Here is a 12,007-nt window from a genome sequence, read left to right as displayed (position 1 = left end):
AGGTTATCACATAAATGAACCTCGGTGCAGGCACTACCAAGCAGAGAAGTGACATTTACCTGAAAGGGCCCTTCCAGACTCTTCCAGACTCTTTCACCCAGTTTGACTTTTAGTAGCTGGCTGTCTTTACTGACAATCTGGCTTTGAATGTGTTACCTTTCATTTCCTTTTATCCCCTCCTCTTTAACAATTTCAATATGTGGTTTTATTTTTTTTTAACAGTACAGAGGGGTATATTGAAAGAAAAGATGTACATATAAAACACTCAATCCACTTGGTGCTCCTTAAAAAAAAAAAACTACGAATGTGTCAAGTTTGGTTTGAAAGTTTTAAGTGATGTGATCATACTAATACACAAAATTGTATAGCTGAATCTTAAATGAGAAGCAAATCATCAGGAAAAACCAATCAGCAAATAACAACTTACCCTTTGAACACTTTTTGTAAAAAAAAAAAAAAAAAGAAAGAAAGAAAGAAAAAGATTCTATTTATTTATTTGAGAGAGAAACAGCACAAACGGGTGGCTGGGATAAGGGCAGAGGGAGAGGGCAGAGCAGACTCCCCACTGAGCAGGGACCCAAGGTGGGGCTTGATCCTAGGACCCCGGGATCACAACCTGAGCCAAAAGCAGACAGATGCTCAATCACTGAGCCACCCAGGTGCCCTGTAATTCACTTTTTAAAATGCAAAATAACTAAAATCACGATGGATATACACTTAGATATAGCTAGAAGGGTACTTACTGCAGGGTTGCTTAAAATAGTAAAACGGGAAACCAACTAACTGTCCCAAAACAGGGGACCAGTTCAGTTGGGATGCAGCCATGTAATAGAAAACTATAAAAGCTGCTATGTAAGAGTATTTTGGTGATAAAGATGTCCATATTTGGATGAAAAAACAAGTTAGAAACAGTGTGTATGGATCAAACTTAGTTTTGTAGAGAATGACCTTCCAGCAGTGCAACTTCAGGAAAGTTATTTCTCCAAATCAGTGTTCTTTTTTTTTTTTTTTTTTTTTTTTTTTTTTTTTTTTTTTTTTTTTTTTTTTTTTTTATAGTACAAAGTTAGGGATCTTTATTCAGACAGTAAAGCACAGCAAAGTGGGAGGACTATGCGGTCTCCATGGCAACAGAAAGTCTCCACTAAATGTAAGGTCCATAAGTGTAAGGTTCTTGACTTTTATCAGGCAGACTCTTCCTGGTTCAGGAGAAACATATTTTAACTTGATGAGAACAAAACTAGGCAGCCTGGCTGTAGTGCAGAAGGGTGGCTGGCTGGCTGGTCAGTTCTTCTGGAAGTGCTTAGTGAGTATGTCCAGCAGCTCCTGCTTCTTCAACCCGCCTTTCAGCCCACACACCCTGCAGGCTTCCTTCAGCATGGGCACAGTGAGCTTACCCAGCGTGCCCTTGTTGACATGGGCCCTCAGCTCCTCTTCAGATAACTCCATCTTGGGCCTTTTGCTTCCAAGACCTTCATCATCTTGTCTCCGCTTGGGAGCTTTTCCTTCAGGACTGTAATCTGGTGGGTAGACAAGCTCCTTAAACTCATTCACCAAGGAGCCCAGTCTTTTATCTATTGCTTCAATCTTAGGCAGTGTCAGATCCTCCGCCTGCTCGGGTTCCATCAAATCCAAAGCCAGCCCCTCCAGGTTCCTGAAGTGTTGCTGCAGCACTGGGTTCTCAAAGCTGCCACTTCTGTAATTGAATCGGAGCTTCTGAACAATAGCCTTCATCTTGTCTATCTGCTCTGGGTTTGCCATGACTTTTTCAGTAAAGGGCACCTTGCGTTTATCATCAGCATAGGGTAAGAAGACAAGCTGAAAGCCTGGGGGTGTCACCTGAATTTTCTGGTCATCTAGCTCCTCTTCTTGTGGCAACAAGGCCACAAAATAAGGAGGGATGTTCCGACGGGGGGTGTATCTGCACACTGCCATGACCTCCTTCTCCAGACACTTGGTGAGCAGAGCAATAAACAGGGTTGAGCTCCCATTCACCAAGGACTCTTCAGGGTACACAAACAGGGAGGGCCTCAGGTAATGGTGCTTCTTCAACATTATCAAGGGCTTGAAACCGATGAGAATCAAACCTGGTTCATCAAAGCGTTTCAGCTCTTCTGTTTCCTCTTTCTCTAGTACAATCTGACGATTCCCATAGTTCTGAGATCTCTTGGTGTCACTAGGCAAAAGCAAACTGCCCATATTTACATTAAATGTCCGGGTTTTGGATTTCACTGGCTCATTGGTCTCCCGATAAAGCCTCACCGGAGGAGGTCTGACAGCCTTCTGGACCATATTATAAATGCCGACAGTGAGTGCAGTATCCTTGCTGAGCTTAAGCTTCAACCTGCAGAGCACACGCTTCCGGGTCTCCTTGGCACGAACCTTCCTCAACAGGTCTTCTAGCTTGCTCGATTCCTCAAAGCGAACCCCTAGGTCCTCATCCTCTGCTATGCTGATGATATCTCGGTAGAACAAGGATATGTCAAAACCCCCACGTTTCTTCAAGTGCATCAAGTCCAAGAAGATACCTGTGTCACGGAGATCCCCAGCTTTGGTCCTGGCCCTGCTAGCTTTGGCACTGTCATTGCCATGGGGGTCATCTTCATTGGTGAACAGCATGATCCTCTTATGGCTCATCTTAACCTGGACATCGCTAAAGAGGTTGGCACACACCCACAGCACCTCACTCAGTGAGTAGTCAGATCCATGGCCAATTAGGTCTTGGAAATGTTTTTTCCCCCGCTCCCCCTTAAACCGGTCAAGCTCAAGCACTCGTTTAGCACCTGGATTATCCAACTCCTGTAAGACGTAAATATTTTTGAAATTCACTGAATTTTTATCCTTCTCAGTACCATAGAACACCACTGCCAAGAGATCTTGATTACTGCTTATGATCTTATTGGTATACACACTCTGGATACACTGGATGCTCATGTCAAAAGGAGTCAGTTCAACTTCACCCTGAGATTCAAACATGGCCCTAGAACCATCAACCAAAAAAATCAAACTATCTCTTCCTGAATATGTATATTCTCCACCGGCTTCAAGGCCATCTTCTTGCTCTTCTTCTTCATCGCCCTCGTTTTTGTAATAAGACTCCCAGCCTGACATATTGTTTATTGCTCACTGAGGCACAAGGACCAAATCAGTGTTCTTAATACACGTTAGCTCTCTTCATGATATGTTCTTACAGGGATGAAAAAGAATTTGAGGATATAACATTAAGTGATTTTCTAGGTGATTGCTGGTTTGTTTAATCTGCACTTTTAAACTTCCATAAGTAACATACTACTTACTATAGGTAATACTACTTATTACATTATTTATGTAATAAACTGGAATATTCTCACACAGTGGTTATCTTCTTAAAAATCTACCATAGTGTTTTGCTCACAGTAAATAAATCTTGGTTTAGCTGAATTTACCATTCAAATTTCATTTAAACATGTTTGTTCTGGAGTTCATTTAAAATTATTTTAACTGGGGCACCAGGATGGCTCAGTTGGGTTAGGTGTCTGCCTTTGAATCAGGTCATGATCCCAGGGTCCTAGGATGGAGCCCCACATCAGGCTCCCTGCTCAGTGGGGAGTCTGCTTTGCCTTCTCCCCCCTGGCTGGTGCTCTCCCACTTGCTCATGTTGGCTCGCGCTTTCTGTCTCCCCACTCCCTCCAATAAATAAAATCTTTTTTTAAAAAAACAAACCTATTTTAACTTAATAGCCTAACTTGTTTCTAATATTTTTATTGGGCAAAGCAAGGCATATTTGCATTGTTCAGCCTCTTAAGAATTTATGAGCCCCAATTCAGGACTCATTGGAAAGCCACTGGATCTTGTATTACCAGTAGGAGGTTTCCTCCCAATTCCCCATTCTCTCCTCCTGTTTGGTTTGTTTGGTTTCTTCTTTCCCTGCTATCATCAAGGTGAAGGGTGCTCTCTGCTGGACTGGAAGCTTCAAGGACAGGTACAGAATCTCCTTCATGTTAGCATCACTAGTATCTAGTTTAGTGACTAGAATATAGTAGCTGCTCACTAAATGTTTAACAGCTGAAGGAAGTGAATAAATGTCTAATAGTTCAGGTTAGAGGCTTCAATTCCTCCGTAAGAGAACTAGGTAAAGATGGGTAGGCTACTCTCATCCGAAAATGTCTAGACTTCTCAGTAATTGTCACCCCCTCAAAAACAAAACAAAACAAAAAAACAAAACAAAAACTCATTTGAAAGTATCACTTCTTTAAAAAAGAAAAAGTTCCCATTTGTATTCCATTGTCTATTTTCATAGATGTCAGATTATTTCTATTTTGCCCTATATTTTGTTTAAAGTCTCCCCTCACCAATTCCCAAAGTTTAAGTTACTTGCTCAAATATGGCAAGTAAGTTACCATGCAGATAGCCTCAAGTCTCCTGGATTCCAAAGCCCAAGACCTTTCCACATCATATGGTGTTAAAAATTCCCTATGACCTTTGACCCTAAAAGCTGTTGCAGATATGGTTAAGAACAAATCTTTCCAATAACACCTGAGCAAATACTTCCTATCCTTCCAAATAGTTCCTCAGGCTTTTGTAAGATCCCGGGAGAAGAGAAACTGAGGCCAGGAGGCAGCAACCCAAAGGTGTCCAGTGTTTCCTTCCAGGTTCCTAAGTCAACCAGCTTTACTTAAAAATGAAAAGTAAAGAAGCCAAATTAAATATTAACTCATAAAACAAGACTTCAACCAGAAGACTACTGTGAGGTAAGACAGGCGACAAACCAAGGAACGGACTATAAAAAGGAAATTCTGCACTGCTTATTTTAGAGGAAAAAAAAAGGTTAAGGTTCGAGTTTACCATCAGTCCAATCTTCCTGCAAATTCCAGATTTGTCTTGTTAAGTGGTTGCTCTGACTCAGTTTAAACAGCGATCCCCAGTTCCAGTGAAATGGGGTGGCAACCAAAAACCCTTCAGGTATCCACAATGAAATGCTTAACATCCTGAAGATCCAAGGAACTTGCCAAAGGATTTCCCAGGCTAAACCTCAGCCCACCAGGTGTATAGGCAGGAAACCTTGTGGACATTAATTGGCAATCACCCATGCCAGCTGTGGAACACACCACTGTCTGTACGTAAACAGTTACAATTTGTTTTGGTCTGCTTTGTGCCAGATATTGAGAGTAATGAGGGTTTATGCTGAGTGAAATAAGTCAATCGGAGAAGGACAAACATTCTATGGTCTCATTCATTCGGAGTATTAAAAATAGTGAAAGGGAATAAAGGGGAAAAGAGAAAAAACGAGTGGGAAATATCAGAAAGGGAGACAGAACATGAGAGACTCCTAACTCTGGGAAACGAACAAGGGGTGGTGGAAAGGAAGGTGGGTGGGGGGGTTGGGGTGACTGGGTGATGGGCACTGAGGGGGGCACTTGATGGGATGAGCACTGGGTGTTATGCTATATGTTGGCAAATTGAACTCCAAAAATAGATAGATGATAGATAGATAGATAGATAGATAGATAGATAGATAGATAGATTAGATAGCCAGAAAGACCTGGCATCTCTAGTTATTGTCCCATTTTACTGAGTCAGTGTTTAATGTGACTGAGAACCCACCGTTAATAGACGAGACTACGAGGGTCACCAAGGATTTGCAAAGTTTAAATTCAAAATCCACCCCCAACCTAGAGTCACTAAATAGTTAAATGTCCTTAAAATGTAGAACAAATGTCAAAAACGATTTGAGGTCATATTAGAGCAAACGAGATGAAACATAAGAATGAATGGCAAAGATCAAAAATCGAAATAAAAAATTACAGAACACTTGAGTTGTTTCAAGAGGTGGCCACGGGTTACTGACGACAATCCGGGTCTGGGAGGGGTAGGCAGGTGCATTCTCACCCACCTGCGCGGAGAAGCCAAGCCTTCTCCCTTCCCTAAGCGGACCGGCTCGGGGCTGCCAAGGTTTCAGGGTGTGCAGCCCAGGACTGGACTCTTGCTGTTCACAGGGTCAGTAAGCGGCTCTCAGAAGAGAAAAAGACAGGCCCTCTCCACCCCCCGAACCGCAGTCCTGCGCCCCGGACAACGTCTGGGTTAATCTGCGTCCTTCCAAGGCCAGGACCGAGTTACCCAAAACGGGTGCAAATGAATGAGAGGAAAGCTCGGAGCAAGAGGACTTCGCCACACATCCAACCCCTCCCAGGCAACCCCGAGGAAGGGCGCCCTGGGCGGGGGCCGGGCCCAATAAGAGCCCCCTCCGCGCTCGCCATCCCCCTTTCCCTCCCCGCGCTGCGACCAACGCTCGGCTCACGCAGGCCAGTCTCCTCCCGGCCCCCCGGGCGCTCCCCACCCGCTCCCGGCCCGGAATCGGCCAGGGCCCGGGGCCCGCTGCCGCAGCCACCCCCGGCCGAAGCCGCTACCAGACTCGCGGTCTGGCTGAGCGCGCAGCGGCCCCGGGGAAGCCGTCTCCGGGGCCCTCCCGAGGCCGCTCCCAGAGGCGCAGCTGCCCGGCGGGGCTCCGTGGCCAGGACCGCCCCTGCGCGCCCAGGGCGGGCTCTCCCCGGCCACTCCGCCCGCGGCGCCGTGCGAGGCTCGGGGTTCCCGGGGCCGGGGGCCCGCCCTCCGCTCCCGACGTCACTCATTCTCTCCCCGCCCCCGCACTCCTGACGTCACTCATTCGCTCCCCGCCCTGCGCTCCTGACGTCACTCATTCTCTCCCCGCCCCCGCACTCCGACGTCACTCATTCGCCCCCCGCCCTCCGCCCTGCGCTCCCGACGTCACTCATTCGCTCCCCGCCCTGCGCTCCTGACGTCACTCATTCTCTCCCCGCCCCCGCACTCCGACGTCACTCATTCGCCCCCCGCCCTCCGCCCTGCGCTCCCGACGTCACTCTTTCTCTCCCCGCCCCTGGCCCTGCGCTCCTGACGTCACTCTTTCTCTCCCCGCCCCTGGCCCTGCGCTCCTGACGTCACTCATTCGCTCCCCGCCCTGCGCTCCTGACGTCACTCTTTCTCTCACAGCCTCGCCCGCCCCCTGCGTTTCCCAACGGTGACTCCCCCGCCCGGGTGGCAGCGGCGCCGGCTCCCGCCCCTGCGGCTGTCCCCGCTCCACAAACCCGTGCGACTTCCGAAGAAGAAATCCCCAGCCGACCCGCCCCCTCTCGGTGAAGGCGCGGGAAAGGAGGAGCTTGGCAGGGGGCCGTTGGATCCTGGGCTGAAAGCCTCAGGGCCCGGAGCTTACCTCCCGGAGCGGTGGCACAGACCACTCTGGGCAAAGTTCTTCGGTGCCACTCCCAGCAACTTGTAAGGATGGGCCGGGAAGGGATCCCCCCAACACACGCGCCTTGCCTTATTCGGGAACTGCTTCCTGACGTCCGTGTGAGTGGGCTTGGGGACACCAGCAGTTACTCGGTTATTCGAAGGGTGTTAGCCCAGGCCTAGGTCGCAGAGGTGGGTTTCCAAACCCCACAGGGTGGTCTGGCAGGGTAGGTCCCCCGGTGGCTTGCTCTAGGTGTGAGCGGGAAGGCTGCTCCAAGTTAATGAGGCTAATAATACTTTCCCCTCGGTGACTACCTACCGTGTCATTCGTCCTGTTAATTCATTTGCTTCTCTTTAAGGACAAGCGACCATAACCAAATAAACAGGGAAAGCCTCGTTCTTTGCTCAAGTGAACATTGCACTCTTCCGCAGCTTTCGGAGCACAGGGTGCTGGGCATGTGGTTTCTTTGATGAGCTCAGCAGTTATGTTTTTAGAAGGGTGTTGCCTTCTTCAAAAATGGTCGAGGCTCTATGTTTCTTGGAGTTGCTATTCATACACCTGCTGGGCACCTTTCAAAGTAAAAAAGCTCAGTCTCAGATTCCACTAGGATGAATTAGAATGTGGCCAAAACTTGATTGAATTTAAATGATGAATATTTAACGTTCGTTTTCTACTTCTGGACAGGATAATTATGTTTAGAATTTGCACTGGCTTGTGGGTGATTCCATATAATAAAACAGAAATAATCCAGAGGCATCTCTAGGTGCCTATTGCAGAAATCCTGTAGGTAACAACCCTTTATCTATGGTAATTAAAAACTACTGTAATGAAAAAATATGCAGGGCAGTACCAAAACACATAACTGTAAGAGGCCACTACAGAAGTTCCCCCAAAAGAAGAGGCTCCTGAAATTAATCAAAGACTGGGCATCACTGGTGAAAATTGCACTCACTTAGGGGTACAGAAAAGTAAGGGGTACCTGGGTGGCTCAGTCGGTTCAGCCTTCCAACTCTTCATTTCAGCTCAGGTCTAGGGGTTGGTGAGATGGAGCCCCTCCTCAGCTCAGTCCTCCTCAGGGAGTTTGCTTGATATTCTCTCTCTCTCTCTGCCAATCCTCTGTTCTTTTTTTCTCAAATAAATAAATAAATAAATAAATCTAAAAAAAAAAAAAAAAAAAGCTACAGAAAGGTAAGAACCTAGAAGAGAACACCAGCAATTGAAGTTTATTTTCCTTGGGTTTATTTTTCTTTTTCAGTAGGAGTTTGTTTCCAACTTTACAAAGCCCAGGCATTTTGCCCAGAAGACAACAGCAAATAGATTGGTTTGCTGGGATGCAAAGTAAATGGAAATTCAAACCAACATTTTTTTATAGAGAATCACAGACCAAAAAAAAAAAAAACAAAAAAACACACACACACACACACAAAAGAGAATCACAGACCTAATCAGAAGCTTGAATGTCCTGTCCATTGGTTGGTAACACAGAGGGACTGGATTCTAATGCGTAGCCACAGGCACGTTTGGGTGAATAGCCTACTGACTCCCTATGTTATAATGTTCAAGTATTTGGACATCATGGAGATCAGCATAAATAAGGTTTGCTACAGCTCTCAAAAAATGATGTGTGGGCTTTTGGGCCTATGATGAAGTCAAAAAGCTCAGAACAAAGCCTCACATCCTGCTGTCTTACTACATGATGTAAATCCTGCAGCTCCATCTGGGGAGGGCCCCTGTCTGTATGGAAGTCTATTTAATGGATAGTTCTGGATTTGTGGTCGTTAATGTGCCTCGGTTTAAATACTGTGAAATAAATAATTAGGTCATTTTATTATTCACTTAAATATCCTCTGGTAAATGTAATAGTATATTACATTTGATTAATGTGATTGAGTGATTGAGTTGCATGAACTTTTTACATTTTATTCACTGTTAACATGTCAGAAAGCAAGTTATTCATCTTAATTTCTATATGTTATGAAAAATAGTAACTTGTCCTTCTCACAGAAAGAGGTGCTTTTTTTCTTTTTTAACTTTCTTTTTCCTTTTTAACTTTTTTAACTTTCTTATACAATGTATTATAGTTTCCTAAGTCCTTGATTTAGTCACCTTCTAAAAATTACAGTTGCTGAATGTTTTAAGGGAAATAAAGGGCTGACCACTGTGTTCTTGTCAATTTTTTCGAAACCAGCGCATAGTATAAATACCATTGGATAGGTATTTCTTTGTTATGAAACATACTGATTAAGTTAGGGAAACACTCATAGTACTTATCTCCTCTTATAATTACTCCTACTTTAGACATAACCGAAATCACTGACTCAACAACAATGTTTATTGAGTTCCTACTTTGTGCCCACGCTGCTTATCTAAGAGTCACCATGTGCATCTTCTTTTTCTTTCCTTTTTTTTTCCTCATGTGCATCTTCTAAACATCGGTCTCACAACGGGAAAGTTTTCTTTAAAAATTTTTGCATAAGAATGTTTATCGCAGCATTATTTGTAATTTTTCCAGGATCCAGCATAGCACCTGGCATGTCATATTCAATGAGATAAACAAATGAAGAAACAAACAAACAAACAAAAACAATAGTGAAGTGACTCCATGTTGTGGGATACTATGTAGACAATAAAAGGTTAAAATAATCCCATAGGTAGACTTTAGAAAGCTGTCCTTGTTGGGATGCCTGGATGGCACAAAAGGTTAAGCATCTGACTCTTGGTTTTGGCTCAGGTCATGATCTCAGGGTTGTGAGAGGGAGCCCAGGGTTGGACTCTCTGCTCAGCACAGAGTCTGCTTAAGATTCTCTACCTCTGCCTCTGCCTCTTCCACTGGTGCACATGCTCTCTCTCTTTCTGAAATAAACAAATCTTAAAAAAAAAACAAACAAACAAGGACACCTGGTGGGCTCAGCGTTTAGGCATCTGCCTTTGGCTCAGGGCGTGATCCCCAAATTCCAGGACCGAGTCCCACATCAGGCTCCCTGAGAGGAGCCTGCTTCTCCCTCTGCCTTTGTCTCTGCCTCTCTCTCTGTGTCTCTCATGAATAAATAAATAAAATCTTTAAAGAAATAAAAAAATAAAACTGTCCTTGTTAGTGACAAATATAAACAGTGAAGGAAGCAAAGGGAAAATACACCCCCCCCCACACACAGGCACCCACCTTTTTTGACAAACACCACTCCCATGAAAAAATCCAGAACCAAGCTATGTTACCTATTAACAGTGAGATAAAGAAGGGCAGAGTGTGAAGGAAAAACTTGTATTTTTGGAGTATTTTTCAATGAAAATCTGTATTTTTGAAATTAAAAATAGCAACACAAGCAACATTATAACTTAAGAAGACAGTACTATGAGTTCATGACATAGGGGGTTTATAGTCTCATTGGAGAGACAATGATAGCTGGAACAACTAGAGAATAAGGCTGTTCATCTTCTGGGTTTGGAATTTCAATGCTCATTTTTGCCAGGCCCATCCAAAGACCAAACACCTACAATTATTGAGTACTTATTATATGCTAGGGACTATGCAAATTGCTTTAGCTGTATTATCTCATTTAATCCTTTCAGCAATGATCTGAGGTAGGTACTCAAAATACCCTCCTCTTCAAAGGTGGTAACCAAAGGTAAGAGAGATGATTATCCTCCTAAGATCACATGGAAGTAAGTAGTATCACTAGGGCATAAAACCAGTACTTCTATGATATGGTCTCATTCATTTGGGGAATATAAATAATAGTGAAAGGGAATAGAGGGGAAGGGAGAAGAAATGGGTAGGAAATATCAGAAAGGGAGACAGAATATGGAAGACTCCTAACTCTGAGAAACAAACTAGGGGTGGTGGAAGGGGGAGGAGGGCGGGGGGTGAGGGTGACTGGGTGGCGGGCACTGAGGGGGGCACTTGACGGGATGAGCACTGGGTGTTATTCGGTATGTTGGCAAATTGAACACCAATAAAAAATAAATTTATTATTAAAAAAATAAAAATAAAACCAGTACTTCTGTCTTCAAAGTGCGTACGTTGTTTATTTAAGAGAGAGAGCATATGGGCACATGCATAGGGAGGGAGGCCAGAGGAGAGGGAGAAGCAAACTCCCTGATGAGCACAGAGAGCCTGATGTGGAGCTCCATCCTGGGATTCTGAGACCATGACCTGAGTGGAACTGGAGATATAAATTTTAGAATAGTCAGCATGGGAAGGATAATAAGGAAGCCACAGGGAAAAAATGAGATGGCCTGGAAATAGTATCCAGAATAAGAAGAGAAGAGGTCCAAGAGAGGGCCCAACATTAGAGGGTTGGTAAAGGAGAACACTACATATGGGCCTGAAAACACTTAGCTAGGAAGAAAATAGAGTGTAGTGTTAAGGAAACTGAGGAAAAGGCTATTTGAGAAACATGGAAAGGCCATCTACATTAAAATTCTCCTGAGAGAGCACATAAAGACAAAGTCCATGGAGTTGATGACATGAAGGTCTCTGTTGGCCTTACTCTGGGTGGGGAGTGGAAGGGGGTGAAATCTTACTGAGTAGAAGTGAGGGAGAGCTGGAGCTGGCAGGGGGCCAGCTGGAGTTGAACTGACCTGGCTTTCTGCAGAAGAGAAGGAACAACTCCTCTACCACAGGAGGGAAAAGGGGAAAAAGTAGCATGGGAATCATGTTTGTAGACTGCTTCTAGGAAGTTGAAATCTTTGCTCTCCATGCTTCCATTTTACTGTGAGTTCAGAGGTGTGTATTAGTTTTCAATTGCTGCTGTAACAAATCACAAACTTACTAGCTTGAAACAACAC

At 44.7% G+C, this 12,007-nt stretch overlaps 1 protein-coding gene across 1 annotated transcript; it reads right to left on the bottom strand.

Moving 5' to 3' along the window:
• Window positions 1-1,053: 1,053 nt before the first annotated feature.
• LOC121496548 (X-ray repair cross-complementing protein 6-like) lies at window positions 1,054-3,131 on the bottom strand. Its single transcript, XM_041764940.1, has one exon. The coding sequence runs from the start codon at window positions 3,106-3,108 to the stop codon at window positions 1,282-1,284; it is 1,827 nt and encodes a 608-aa protein (XP_041620874.1). The 5' UTR covers window positions 3,109-3,131; the 3' UTR covers window positions 1,054-1,281.
• Window positions 3,132-12,007: the final 8,876 nt, after the last annotated feature.

This window comes from Vulpes lagopus, chromosome 8 (assembly GCF_018345385.1).
Source record: "Vulpes lagopus strain Blue_001 chromosome 8, ASM1834538v1, whole genome shotgun sequence".
Taxonomy (NCBI): domain Eukaryota; kingdom Metazoa; phylum Chordata; class Mammalia; order Carnivora; family Canidae; genus Vulpes; species Vulpes lagopus.
The sequence above is the reverse complement of the archived record's forward strand: the minus strand, read 5'-3'. Positions and strand labels throughout refer to the sequence as shown.

Coding starts and splice junctions, on each gene's coding strand:
- LOC121496548 (XM_041764940.1), bottom strand. CDS start 3,108: ATGTCAGGCTGGGAGTCTTATTACAAAAACGAGGGCGATGAAGAAGAA.